This window comes from Babylonia areolata, chromosome 28 (assembly GCF_041734735.1).
Source record: "Babylonia areolata isolate BAREFJ2019XMU chromosome 28, ASM4173473v1, whole genome shotgun sequence".
In the NCBI taxonomy this organism is placed as follows: Eukaryota; Metazoa; Mollusca; class Gastropoda; order Neogastropoda; family Buccinidae; genus Babylonia; species Babylonia areolata.
The window spans coordinates 835,727-850,726 of NC_134903.1; the positions used below are offsets into that span (position 1 = coordinate 835,727).

Here is a 15,000-nt window from a genome sequence, read left to right on the forward strand (position 1 = left end):
TCAACACACCTGTAGGAAGAACAATGTTTGACGAGGAAGACAGACAGTAAAGTCAACACACCTGTAGGAAGAACAATGTTTGACGAGGAAACAGACAGTAAAGTCAACACACCTGTAGGAAGAACAATGTTTGACGAGGAAACAGACAGTAAAGTCAACATACCTGTAGGAAGAACAATGTTTGACGAGGAAGACAGACAGTAAAGTCAACACACCTGTAGGAAGAACAATGTTTGACGAGGAAACAGACAGTAAAGTCAACACACCTGTAGGAAGAACAATGTTTGACGAGGAAACAGACAGTAAAGTCAACACACCTGTAGGAAGAACAATGTTTGACGAGGAAACAGACAGTAAAGTCAACATACCTGCAGGAAGAACGACGTTCTCCTCCTCTTCCTCTTCCATCTCTGGTGCCTCGGTGACTTCCGGTTCCTCTGTCGTCATGGTGACCACGCCTGTCCCGGAAGTGCTGGAAAGCGTCAGTGCCGGGGTTGTCATGTCTTCCAGCTCCGCTTCTTCCGGTTCCTCTGTCGTCATGGTAACAGAGGTAGTGTTCAGCATGGAGTCCACAGTGCTGGATTCTCCCAATCCGAGTTCTTCTGTTGCCATGGGGACAGTGGATGTGTTTGGTGGTGTGGCTGGTGTCGTGGCTTCTTCTTCCATTTCTTCAGCTTCCGTTTCTTCCGTCGTCATGGGAACGTCTGCGGTAGTTGACGTTGTTGCTGTTGTTGTTGATAATGTCGGTGCTGTTGTCGATCCTGGTGTTGTTGGTGGTGGTGGTGGTGTGGTTGATGCTGGTGTTGTTGTTGTTGTGGTGGTGGTGGTGGTGGCAGCGGTGGTGGTCGTTGTGGTGATTGGTGGCGGTAACACACCAATAGAAACCAGGTAACTATCCAGGTAGTGCTGATACCTTGGCAGAATCTGAGCCAGGTAGGACAGAACCCGAATGGTACGTTCTTGCCTTGCTGTCAGAAATGACGACAATGACGACGACGATGATGATGATGACAATGAGTTTGGAAACAAAACGAATGACTGAACAGTTTGAAGAAAAAGAGAGGAACTGAGGAGAAGGATGAAGACGCTGGAAACAACGGGTCTGGCGTTCATGGTGGAAGCGATGGTCTGCTTAAAACTGGGTGATTTTTTGTTGTTGTTGTTGTTGCTGTTGTTGTTGTTGTTGTTGTTGTTGTTGTTTTAGTCTTCTCTTTGATGTAGCCTTCAAGCTGTTTTTTGAATGTATATCTTTGTTTTGTTTTTCCTTTTTTTTTCGTCCGTGCCTTTCTTTCTGTCTTTCAAGTTCAGCCTATAAAGATTTTCTTGAAGCAGATTCTAAGATTTTTTGTCTTCTTTTTTTCTTTCAAAGTTCTTTTCTTTTTTTAATGCCCGTCTCTTTTCTGTTTTATAGCTGTTGAATGTTCTCTTTTTCTATATCATCAGGCTGTCAAGTGTTTTCGCTTAAAAGTGTGATATGTTCACAAAGATAGCTTGTTTTCTATACTGAAATTGGAAAAAAAATCGTTCAAACAAGAAGAAAAATAAAAATAGTTAAACCATAAACCAGCAACAGCCAAAGAGGCAGGGCCTAACAAGTGGTAGAAAACCACACCAAATCTGAGACTTTATACATATATCTACAAAATGGGGTCGTGCTATTTTTAGATCCGGATGTGACCAGCAGGTTTCCTGCAACGTCACTGCTTGGGTAGCCACCTTCACAACGGACTGATCAGGATAACCCAGAAATATGGGATGGGGTGGGGGTGGGTAGGGGGCTGGGGGTAAAACAAGGACATCAAACAATAAGGGGCGTGGGGGTGAGGTAAAGAAAGGTGTGTGTGAGAGAGAGAGAGAGAAAGAGAGAGAGTGTGTATTGTGGGTGTGATTGTGTGTGTGTGTGTGTGTGTGTGTGTATGAGTGTGCATGCGCGCGCGCGCGCGCGTGTGTGTGTGATAGAGAGAAAGAGAGTGTGTGTGTGTGTGTGTGTATGTGTATGTGAGTGTGTGTATGAGAGAGAGTTTTGTGTGTGTGTGTGTGTGTGTGTGTGTGTGTGTGTGAGAGAGAGAGAGAGAGAGAGAGAGAATGTGGGAGGGTGGGGAGGGGAGTTTGGGGGAAGGGATCGGTGTGTCGGAAAGGGCGGAGGGTGGTGATGTAAAGTAGGGGGGTGGGGGAAGGGGAAACATTCACTCACAGCCTCAGATACATGAAGGGCAATCAATTAACCCTACCCAGTTTTTTTTCCCTTCTGTCTTACGTCTTTCAATCTGCCCGCCTCTTTCTCTCTTTCACACACACACACACACACACACACACACACACACACACACGCAAACGTACCCTCTCTCCCTCTCTCCCCTCTCTCTCTCCCTCTGTCTGTCTGTCTGTATATCCGTGCATCCATCTGTCCATGTCCGTAGAACAAGGTGCCGAAGGTGAAACCAGAAATACAACAACACAGGAAGAAAGAGCGAAGGAAGATGACAAGGACAGTGATGACAATGACCAACTTTAAAGTCATCAGCAATGAACAGGCCGTCTGACGTGGGCAACACACTGCTTGTCTTCTTTTACGTATGAAATGACAATGATAATAGTAATGATAATAATAATAATGATGATAATAATGATAGTTATCAGCTCTTTCCTCATTGCACAAAATGCTTTACAATCCACACACACACGCACACGAAACACGATCAGTCCTCGACTCACAATCATGCACAATAAGCATGTATATGCGCATACAAACTCGTACATACAATACATACATAAATACATGCATGCATCCATCCATCCATCCTTACATACATACATACATGCAATCGACGCACACACAATACAGCGTTACAAATATACCTGACCTGACAATCAGCTGACTACTTTCAGGTATGAGAGAGGGTCTTGAGGAAATGCTGCTGGAAGAGGAAAGTCTTGAGGTTAGATTTAAAGGAAGGCAGTGAGGGCTGTGAGGGACGTGGTGAGGCAAAGAGTTCCCTATGTGAACAGCAGATGATGAGGTTAGATTTAAAGGAAGGCAGTGAGGGGCTGTGAGGGACATGATGAGGCAAAGAATTCCCTATGTGAACAGCAGATGATGAAAAGGCTCGACCACCGTGCTGTTCTCTTTTTATTTTGGGACGCGGAAATCAAATCAAATCAAAATGAAAACAACAGCAACAACAAAAACCGCCACCCCCCAAAACAACAACAACAAAACAAATAGAACAAATAAATAAACAAACAAAATGGATAAATAAACAAATAAATTGATGAATAAATAGAACGAATAAATCGACAAATAAAAAAAGAAAAACAAAAGAAAAATTGAGAAAGTAAACAAATGAATGAATAAATAAAAAGAACAAAATGAAGGAGAAGCAAAAGATTCCTGCGTATGTGATATTCAGTATCAACCATCAGGCTGTAACAGGGAAAAAAAAAAAAAAAAAAAAAAAAAAAAAAAAAAAATCCAAACAGATTTCACGTCCTGTTTGGTTCTCAGTGCTCCTGTAACTGTTGTTTCCGCAGTATACCTAGACTTGGCGAGTGATATCATGTCATCATTTCTGTTTGTTTGTAGAACACCAACCAAGTCACTTGTTTCTGCAAGTGATGATTTAGAGACGTTATGTTCGTTTGGTATATTTGCATATTGATTATTTTGTATATTGATTATTTTGCATATTGATTATTTTGTATATTGAAAGGTAAGAAAGGGACAGAGAGAAAAACCAAACGATACAGACTAGACACACTGCAAATAGAATAAGGAAAGACAGAAACAGAAAGAAATATAGTGGGGAAAAAAAGAAGAAAATAAATGCACGCTCGGATATACACACACGCTCGCGCGCGCACACACACACACACACACGCACACACACACACACACACACACACACACACACAGAGAGAGAGAGAGAGAGAGAGAGAGAGAGAGAGAGAGAGAGAGAGAGAGAGAGAGAGAGAAATGGAACTCGAACTGGAAATCGAAATCGGAAATCGAATATTATTTTTAATGTGTGGGCCATGTTGCCCGTGTCAAGGGGTGTGTTGGGGGTCGGGGTGTGGGGGGTAGGGAGTACTGGGTGAAACACGTCATTGCCGTGATCCATGCAGGTTGTCTGAACCCTATTGAGGGGCTGAGCGATTCACCGCACTTGCAGATCATTTCATTCACATCGGAATCATCGTCATGAATCAAACGGAGAGAGAGGGAGGACAAGAGAGGACAAGACAAGACAAGACAAGACAAATTCTTTATTTCCGAGGATGACAGATAGTCACTGATGCACTTTTTTCTCGTTAGTACTGGCCCTTAAAAACACTTCACGATACTAAATGATGCAATGTGTGAGTAGAATTTTGTTGCACTGCCGGTAACGACAGAGAGAGAGAACGAGAGAGAGAGAGAGAGGGGGGGGGGGCGGGGGAGGGGAGAGAGAAAAAGGGAGAGAGAGAGAGGGGGGGGGAGGGGGGTGGATAGCGAGAGAGAGAGAGAGAAAGGAGAGAGACAGAGACAGAGAGAGAGATGGAAGGAGAGAGACAGAGACAGAGAGAGAGATGGAAGGAGAGAGACAGAGACAGAGAGAGAGATGGAAGGAGAGAGACAGAGAGAAAGGGGAGGAGACAGGCAGATAAAAGACAGAGATTGAGAGAGACGGCAGTGTAGAGGGCGTGACATGAACAGGGGATAGAGGCCACAGGTGACAGGCCCTACAACCCCCACTAACTTCACACACACCTCACCTAGCCCTGACGTCAACAACATGACAACTTCCCTGACATGGTGTGACGTCAGTTAGACACTGGACACGGTGACAGCGTCCACACACACACACACACACACACGCACGCACGCACACACACACACAGAGCAGGAGGGGTGTGGGGATGGGGTGAGTGTCAGAGAGAGAGAATGGAGGAAGAAGAAAGAGAATGTGCAAAGAGAAAGTAAAAGACAAATAGAAAGAGAAGGGAGGTTTGAGAGAGAGAGAGAGAGAGAGAGAGAGAGAGAGAGAGAGAGAGAGAGACAGACAGAGACAGACAGAGACAGAGACAGAGAGAGAGACAGAGACAGAGACAGAGAGAGACAGAGAGAGAGAGAGAGAGAGAGAGAGAGAGAGAGAGAGAGAGAGAGAGAGAGAGGAAGAAGAAGAAGAAGAAGAAGAAGAAGAAGAAGAAGAAGACACAACCTAATTCAGACAATTTCATAACACATGGAAAGGGTGTGTAACTTTTTACCAGCATCCAGAACACACTTGCCAGTATGTTGAAGTTTGATTTGTTGTAAATCATTATCATTATCAGATTTGTTATTGTAATTCAGTGTGTATGATTTGTTATTGTCTTTCAGTGTGTATGATTTGTTATTGTCATTCAGTGTGTATGATTTGTTATTGTAGGTCAATGTGTGTATGATTTGTTATTGTCATTCAGTGTGTATGATTTGTTATTGTCATTCAGTATGTATGATTTGTTATTGTAGGTCAATGTGTGTATGATTTGTTATTGTCATTCAGTGTGTATGATTTGTTATTGTCATTCAGTGTGTATGATTTGTTATTGTCATTCAGTGTGTATGATTTGTTATTGTCATTCAGTGTGTATGATTTGTTATTGTAGGTCAATGTGTGTATGATTTGTTATTGTCATTCAGTGTGTATGATTTGTTATTGTCATTCAGTATGTATGATTTGTTATTGTCTTTCAGTGTGTATGATTTGTTATTGTAGGTCAATGTGTGTATGATTTGTTATTGTCATTCAGTGTGTATGATTTGTTATTGTCATTCAGTGTGTATGATTTGTTATTGTAAGTCAGTGTGTATGATTTGTTATTGTCATTCAGTGTGTATGATTTGTTATTGTCATTCAGTGTGTATGATTTGTTATTGTCATTCAGTGTGTATGATTTCCTATTGTCATTCAGTGTGTATGATTTGTTATTGTCATTCAGTGTGTATGATTTGTTATTGTCATTCAGTGTGTATGATTTGTTATTGTCATTCAGTGTGTATGATTTGTTATTGTCATTCAGTATGTATGATTTGTTATTGTCATTCAGTGTGTGTGATTTGTTATTGTAGGTCACCGTGTGTATGATTTGTTATTGTAAGTCAGTGTGTATGATTTGTTATTGTCATTCAGTGTGTATGATTTGTTATTGTAAGTCAGTGTGTATGATTTGTTATTGTAAGTCAGTGTGTATGATTTGTTATTGTCATTCAGTGTGTATGATTTGTTATTGTCATTCAGTGTGTATGATTTGTTATTGTCTTTCAGTGTGTATGATTTGTTATTTCATTCAGTGTGTATGATTTGTTGTTGTCATTCAGTGTGTATGATTTGTTATTGTAAGTCAGTGTGTATGATTTGTTATTGTCTTTCAGTGTGTATGATTTGTTATTGTAGGTCAATGTGTGTATGATTTGTTATTGTCATTCAGTGTGTATGATTTGTTATTGTAAGTCAGTGTGTATGATTTGTTATTGTAAGTCAGTGTGTATGATTTGTTATTGTCATTCAGTGTGTATGATTTGTTATTGTCATTCAGTGTGTATGATTTGTTATTGTCATTCAGTGTGTATGATTTGTTGTTGTCATTCAGTGTGTATGATTTGTTATTGTAGGTCAATGTGTGTATGATTTGTTATTGTCATTCAGTGTGTATGATTTGTTATTGTCATTCAGTGTGTATGATTTGTTATTGTCATTCAGTGTGTATGATTTGTTATTGTCTTTCAGTGTGTATGATTTGTTATTGTCATTCAGTGTGTATGATTTGTTATTGTAGGTCAATGTGTGTATGATTTGTTGTTGTCATTCAGTGTGTATGATTTGTTATTGTAGGTCAATGTGTGTATGATTTGTTATTGTAAGTCAATGTGTGTATGATTTGTTATTGTCATTCAGTGTTCATTCAGTGTGTATGATTTGTTATTGTCATTCAGTGTGTATGATTTGTTATTGTCTTTCAGTGTGTATGATTTGTTATTGTCATTCAGTGTGTATGATTTGTTATTGTCATTCAGTGTGTATGATTTGTTATTGTAGGTCAATGTGTGTATGATTTGTTATTGTCATTCAGTGTGTATGATTTGTTATTGTCATTCAGTGTGTATGATTTGTTATTGTCATTCAGTGTGTATGATTTGTTATTGTCTTTCAGTGTGTATGATTTGTTATTCTCTTTCAGTGTGTATGATTTGTTATTGTCATTCAGTGTGTATGATTTCCTATTGTCATTCAGTGTGTATGATTTGTTATTGTAAGTCAGTGTGTATGATTTGTTATTGTCATTCAGTGTGTATGATTTGTTACTGTAGGTCAATGTGTGTATGATTTGTTATTGTCATTCAGTGTGTATGATTTGTTATTGTCATTCAGTGTGTATGATTTGTTATTGTAAGTCAGTGTGTATGATTTGTTATTGTAAGACAGTGTGTATGATTTGTCATTGTCTTTCAGTGTGTATGATTTGTTATTCTCTTTCAGTGTGTATGATTTGTTATTGTCATTCAGTGTGTATGATTTCCTATTGTCATTCAGTGTGTATGATTTGTTATTGTCATTCAGTGTGTATGATTTGTTATTGTCATTCAGTGTGTATGATTTGTTATTGTCATTCAGTGTGTATGATTTGTTATTGTCATTCAGTGTGTGTGATTTGTTATTGTAGGTCACCGTGTGTATGATTTGTTATTGTAAGTCAGTGTGTATGATTTGTTATTGTCATTCAGTGTGTATGATTTGTTATTGTAAGTCAGTGTGTATGATTTGTTATTGTCATTCAGTGTGTATGATTTGTTATTGTCATTCAGTGTGTATGATTTGTTATTGTCTTTCAGTGTGTATGATTTGTTATTGTCATTCAGTGTGTATGATTTGTTATTGTAGGTCAATGTGTGTATGATTTGTTATTGTCATTCAGTGTGTATGATTTGTTATTGTCTTTCAGTGTGTATGATTTGTTATTGTAGGTCAATGTGTGTATGATTTGTTATTGTCATTCAGTGTGTATGATTTGTTATTGTAAGTCAGTGTGTATGATTTGTTATTGTCATTCAGTGTGTATGATTTGTTATTGTCTTTCAGTGTGTATGATTTGTTATTGTCATTCAGTGTGTATGATTTGTTATTGTCATTCAGTGTGTATGATTTGTTATTGTCATTCAGTGTGTATGATTTGTTATTGTCATTCAGTGTGTATGATTTGTTATTGTCATTCAGTGTGTATGATTTGTTATTGTAGGTCAATGTGTATGATTTGTTATTGTCTTTCAGTGTGTATGATTTGTTATTGTCATTCAGTGTGTATGATTTGTTATTGTCATTCAGTGTGTATGATTTGTTATTGTCATTCAGTGTGTATGATTTGTTATTGTCTTTCAGTGTGTATGATTTGTTATTGTCATTCAGTGTGTATGATTTGTTATTGTAGGTCAATGTGTGTATGATTTGTTATTGTCATTCAGTGTGTATGATTTGTTATTGTAGGTCAATGTGTGTATGATTTGTTATTGTAGGTCAATGTGTGTATGATTTGTTATTGTCATTCAGTGTGTATGATTTGTTATTGTCATTCAGTGTGTATGATTTGTTATTGTCATTCAGTGTGTATGATTTGTTATTGTCTTTCAGTGTGTATGATTTGTTATTGTCATTCAGTGTGTATGATTTGTTATTGTAGGTCAATGTGTGTATGATTTGTTATTGTCATTCAGTGTGTATGATTTGTTATTGTCATTCAGTGTGTATGATTTGTTATTGTAAGTCAGTGTGTATGATTTGTTATTGTCATTCAGTGTGTATGATTTGTTATTGTAAGTCAGTGTGTATGATTTGTTATTGTCATTCAGTGTGTATGATTTGTTGTTGTCATTCAGTGTGTATGATTTGTTATTGTAGGTCAATGTGTGTATGATTTGTTATTGTCATTCAGTGTGTATGATTTGTTATTGTCATTCAGTGTGTATGATTTGTTATTGTAAGTCAGTGTGTATGATTTGTTATTGTAAGTCAGTGTGTATGATTTGTTATTGTCATTCAGTGTGTATGATTTGTTATTGTCATTCAGTGTGTATGATTTGTTATTGTAGGTCAATGTGTGTATGATTTGTTGTTGTCATTCAGTGTGTATGATTTGTTATTGTCATTCAGTATGTATGATTTGTTATTGTAAGTCAGTGTGTATGATTTGTTATTGTAAGTCAATGTGTATGATTTGTTATTGTCATTCAGTGTGTATGATTTGTTATTGTAAGTCAGTGTGTATGATTTGTTATTGTAAGTCAATGTGTATGATTTGTTATTGTCATTCAGTGTGTATGATTTGTTATTGTAAGTCAGTGTGTATGATTTGTTATTGTCATTCAGTGTGTATGATTTGTTATTGTCATTCAGTGTGTATGATTTGTTATTGTAAGTCAGTGTGTATGATTTGTTATTGTCATTCAGTGTGTATGATTTGTTATTGTAAGTCAGTGTGTATGATTTGTTATTGTCTTTCAGTGTGTATGATTTGTTATTGTCATTCAGTGTGTATGATTTGTTATTGTCATTCAGTGTGTATGATTTGTTATTGTAAGTCAGTGTGTATGATTTGTTATTGTAAGTCAGTGTGTATGATTTGTTATTGTCATTCAGTATGTATGATTTGTTATTGTAAGTCAGTGTGTATGATTTGTTATTGTCATTCAGTGTGTTTGATTTGTTATTGTCTTTCAGTGTGTATGATTTGTTATTGTCTTTCAGTGTGTATGATTTGTTATTGTCTTTCAGTGTGTATGATTTGTTATTGTAGGTCAATGTGTGTATGATTTGTTATTGTAGGTCAATGTGTGTATGATTTGTTGTTGTCATTCAGTGTGTATGATTTCCTATTGTCATTCAGTGTGTATGATTTCCTATTGTCATTCAGTGTGTATGATTTGTTATTGTCATACGTGGCTGACAGACGATGGATCACAATGCGGTTTAAAAGAATACATCTGCAGTCTTTCGGATGAGATGACAAGCCCAAATTCCGAGCGCAGTATGCAATTTGCGTACGTGAAAGAACCCACGGCAAGTAAGGGCTGTTCGGCCCTTGAAATATGAAGGGAACGTATTCAGTGCGATCCATAGTTACGCTGAAAGCTATTGTTGACTCCCTTTGATAGCTAGCTTTCGAGTGGGGGGTGGGGGGTGGGGAGTGGGGGTGGGGGGGATTGAAAAAGGTCTGAGCGCGCACACACATTTCTTGTTCAGTGTTTGGCTGGTGTGTGTGGAAGGTTCTTGAAACCCTCAGTTGATGTTGGCCAGAGTACTGTTTTTCTGCGTTCATGAGCTACAACTCTGCTGTTCACTCAGATTTACAAACGGGATTTTTCCCGTGTCCGTCACCCACCAGTTCTATTTGATTTGATCTCAATGTCTTCACACAAAGCTAGGGGCCAAGGCTCTCCAGTTCTGATCAGTCCACTGGGATCATGTTCAGGTCAGGCATCTGCTTGTTCATGTTCAGGTCAGGCATCTGCTTGTTCTTGTTAAAGCAGATGTGGTGCCACTGTGTACATGAATCAGTCCGCGTGCTTTGACAATACTTAGAACTAAAACTGAACTCCTTACATGGGTTTGGAATCTGTAACGTGCGCATTTGAATTTCTGCACGACTATATATACGAAGTTGATCATTTATTTATCTATTTATTTATTTTATTTTATTTCCTTTTGGGTTTTGTTGAGTTTTTTTGTTGTTGTTGTTTTTTTCTCAAGGCCTGTCTAAGCGCGATGGGTTACGCTGCTGGTCAGGCATCTGCTTGGCAGATGTGGTGTAACGTATATGGATTTGACCGAACGCAGTGACGCCTCCTTGAGCCACTGACGCTGATACTGATGAAGCCACCAGCCTGGCAGCACATGTCTCTGTTGACCCGTTAGATGGGGAAACCCACGGGGCGCCGGAAACAGGATCGAACCCAGGACCCTCAGGTTCAAAGTCTAACGCCTTGGTCACCACGATATCGAGCTCTTCATCCCTGTGTGTGTGTGTGTGTGTGTGTGTGTGTGTGTGTGTGTGTGTGTGTGTGTGTGTGTGTGAGGGGGTGGGGGTGGTGTTTTTATACCGTTCGTCTCTCTCTCTCTCTCTCTCTCTCTCTCTCTGTACCACCATTTTTCTCCCCCCCCCCCGCCTCATCAACCCTTCCATCCTTTCATTCCTTCATGTCGATCACCCAGGCCAGACAATGAGTTCTTTGTGAAACAGTCATTTTATTTCCCATTGCATCATCATCATCATCATCATCATCATCATCCCAACACTAACCCAGGGCTGATCACACACAGCACAGCAGTTCAACACGAAAAGACAAAAAACAAAAACCCCAGCACTCCTCCAGCGTGACATCGGAGAGTCTCTTGCTGACGTCACGTCAGGGGTGACGTCACAGGCAGGCCATGGGTGGTGTGATGACGTCAGTAGTAGCTGGCGGCCCTGTGACGCTTGGTGACGAGCCAGGGGGCGGCCGGGCAGACCTTCCACAGGCACAGCGACATTCCTCCTGTGTGGGGGCAAGGGGGGGGAGGGGGGCGGCGTGGATGGGGAGAGGGGGTTAGGGGGTTGGAACAAACAGAAAAACACAATGAATGAATAAACGAAGGGAAGGAGGGGGAAGGATGGAGGGTGGGGAAGGAAGGAGAGAGGGAAGGAGGGGGAGGGATGGAAGGAAAGAAGGAAGGAGATAGGGAGGGAGGAGGGGGAAGGAAGGAGAGAGGGAAGGAGGGGGAGGGATGGAAGGAAAGAAGGAAGGGAATAGGGAGGGAGGAGGGGGAGGGATGGAGGGTGGGGAAGGAAGGAGAGAGGGAAGGAGGGGGAGGGATGGAGGGTGGGGAAGGAAGGAGAGAGGAAGGAGGGGGAGGGATGGAAGGAAAGAAGGAAGGGAATAGGGAGGGAGGAGGGGGAAGGAAGAGGGAAGGGGGGAAAGAGGGAGGAGAGAAGGAAGGGAGAGAGGGAGGAAGCAGGTAATTAGAATTAATTATACTTTGATAAATGAAAGAATGAATGGATGACTATGTAAACGCATATACAAATGGATAACTGATAGATGAAAAGATAAATAATATCTAGGACACACACACACACACACACGCGCGCGCGCGCGCGCGCATCCACCCGTTCCACCCTCCCTCCCCCTCCCTCCCCCTCCCCCCCGCCCCATACACACACACTCCACACACATATAGGCCTACAATAATGATAACAATAACAACAACAACGCTGATGAAAAGAAGAAGAACAACAACAACATGAAGACAAGAAAAAGAAGAAGAATGACGACGATGTTGTTGGACATAACGAAACACAGACACAGGCAGAGTCACTGTGTGTCACAAACTGTCGCCCTGTCGTTAAGTGAACGAGGCCTAGCCCCGTGTGGAATTAACAGGGAGACGGACATCAGCCTTGAGGTGTTGGTGGGTGGAGTGGCATTCCCATCACCACCCAGCATCATACCCAAGTGTATCGTGCCAACAGGAAGCTGGCACAATGGTCAAGACGCTCGTCTGCCAGTACACAGTCCGTGAGGGTCTGGGTTCGAATCCCGCTCTCGCCCTTTCTCCCAAGTGTGACTGGAAAATCGAACTGAGCGTCTAGTCATTCGGATGAGACTGTAACCCGAGGTCCCGTGTGCAGCACGCACCTGGCGCACTGAAAAAACCCATGGCAACAGGAGTATTGTCCTCTGGCAAAATTCTATAAAGAAATTCACTTGGATGGATACACAAGTACAAATTTTATATCATTTATTATGCATGCACTCAAGGCCTGACTAAGCACGTTGGGTTATGCTGCTGGTCAGGCATCTGCCTAGCAGATGTGGTGTATGGATTTGATAAGAGAGAGAAAGGGGTGTGTGATGATAAGAGAGAAAGAGGTGTGTGATGATAAGAGAAAGAGGTGTGTGATGATAAGAGAAAGGGGTGTGTGATGATAAGAGAGAAAGAGGTGTGTGATGATAAGAGAGAGAAAGAGGTGTGTGATGATAAGAGAGAAAGGGGTGTGTGATGATAAGAGAGAGAAAGGGGTGTGTGATGATAAGAGAAAGGGGTGTGTGATGATAAGAGAGAGAAAGGGGTGTGTGATGATAAGAGAGAGAAAGAGGTGTGTGATGATAAGAGAGAAAGGGGTGTGTGATGATAAGAGAGAGAAAGGGGTGTGTGATGATAAGAGAGAAAGGGGTGTGTGATGATAAGAGAGAGAAAGGGGTGTGTGATGATAAGAGAAAGGGGTGTGTGATGATAAGAGAAAGGGGTGTGTGATGATAAGAGAAAGAGGTGTGTGATGATAAGAGAAAGAGGTGTGTGATGATAAGAGAAAGAGGTGTGTGATGATAAGAGAAAGGGGTGTGTGATGATAAGAGAAAGGGGTGTGTGATGATAAGAGAAAGAGGTGTGTGATGATAAGAGAAAGGGGTGTGTGATGATAAGAGAAAGAGGTGTGTGATGATAAGAGAGAGAAAGGGGTGTGTGATGATAAGAGAGAGAAAGGGGTGTGTGATGATAAGAGAGAGAAAGAGGTGTGTGATGATAAGAGAGAGGAAGGGGTGTGTGATGATAAGAGAGAAAGAGGTGTGTGATGATAAGAGAAAGGGGTGTGTGATGATAAGAGAGAGAAAGAGGTGTGTGATGATAAGAGAGAAAGAGGTGTGTGATGATAAGAGAGAGAAAGGGGTGTGTGATGATAAGAGAGAGAAAGGGGTGTGTGATGATAAGAGAGAGAAAGAGGTGTGTGATGATAAGAGAGAGGAAGGGGTGTGTGATGATAAGAGAGAAAGAGGTGTGTGATGATAAGAGAGAAAGGGGTGTGTGATGATAAGAGAAAGGGGTGTGTGATGATAAGAGAGAGAAAGAGGTGTGTGATGATAAGAGAGAGAAAGGGGTGTGTGATGATAAGAGAGAGAAAGGGGTGTGTGATGATAAGAGAAAGAGGTGTGTGATGATAAGAGAGAGAAAGGGGTGTGTGATGATAAGAGAGAGAAAGGGGTGTGTGATGATAAGAGAAAGAGGTGTGTGATGATAAGAGAGAGAAAGGGGTGTGTGATGATAAGAGAGAGAAAGGGGTGTGTGATGATAAGAGAAAGAGGTGTGTGATGATAAGAGAGAGAAAGGGGTGTGATGATAAGAGAGATAGGTGGGGGGCGGGTGAGGCGAAATGGAGATTGGGAAGAGAGAGACAGACAGACAGAGAGAAAGAGAGACAGAGACAGAGAGAGACAAAAACAGAGAGAGACAGAAACAGAGAGAGACAAAGACAGAGAGAGACAGACAGACAGAGAAACAGAAACAGAGAGAGACAGAGACAGAAACAGAGAGAAACAGAGAGATAGAAACAGAAAAAAAGAGAGACATAGACAGAGAGACAGAAACAGAGAGAGACAGAGACAGAGAGACAGAAACAGAGAGAGACAGAGAGACACAGAAACAGAGAGAGACAGAGACAGAGAGAGACAGTAACAGAAACAGAGAGAGACAGAAACAGAAACAAAGAGAGACAGAGACAGAGAGAGATAGTGACAAGAAATGAGTGAATGGGAGGAGACGAACAGAGAGAGCGAGATATACAGATAGCATGAGACAGATAGATAGAGAGAGAGAGCGGGAGATGTGTGTGTGTGTGTGTGTGTGTGTGTGTGTGTGTGTGTGTGTGTGTGTGAGGGAGGGGAGAAAGAGAAAAGAAATAGGTCTAATGGCAAGAGAGAGGTAGAGAGAGGCAGAAACAGAAACAGGGATACGGAGAGAGAGACAAAGAGAGACATAGAGAGACAGAAACAAAGAGAGAGACAAAGAGAAAGAGAAGCAGACAGAGACAGAGACAGACAGAGAGACAGAGCACGGACACATCTGGTAGTCAGATAGGATCTCAAAGCTCCTCGCTGTGAAACGGAAGCAGTGTCCCACATTGAATAAACATTACAGTGACTTGACAGATCCCCAGACAATCTGCCAAAGGAAATGG

At 41.0% G+C, this 15,000-nt stretch overlaps 1 protein-coding gene and 1 long non-coding RNA gene across 2 annotated transcripts in view; both read right to left on the minus strand.

Moving 5' to 3' along the window:
• LOC143301851 (uncharacterized) overlaps positions 1–697 on the minus strand; it is a 3,350-nt gene extending 2,653 nt beyond the window's left edge. The window contains exon 1 of the mRNA XM_076616264.1: positions 369–697. Coding sequence (XP_076472379.1) covers positions 369–696 — 328 coding nt within the window. The 5' untranslated portion in view covers position 697. The remainder of the gene's footprint in view (positions 1–368) is intronic.
• A 10,564-nt stretch (positions 698–11,261) lies between these two features.
• Positions 11,262–15,000, minus strand: part of LOC143301739 (uncharacterized) — a 9,000-nt gene continuing 5,261 nt past the window's right edge. Inside the window, exon 3 of the long non-coding RNA XR_013057838.1 lies at positions 11,262–11,545. This is a non-coding gene — a long non-coding RNA (uncharacterized LOC143301739). The remainder of the gene's footprint in view (positions 11,546–15,000) is intronic.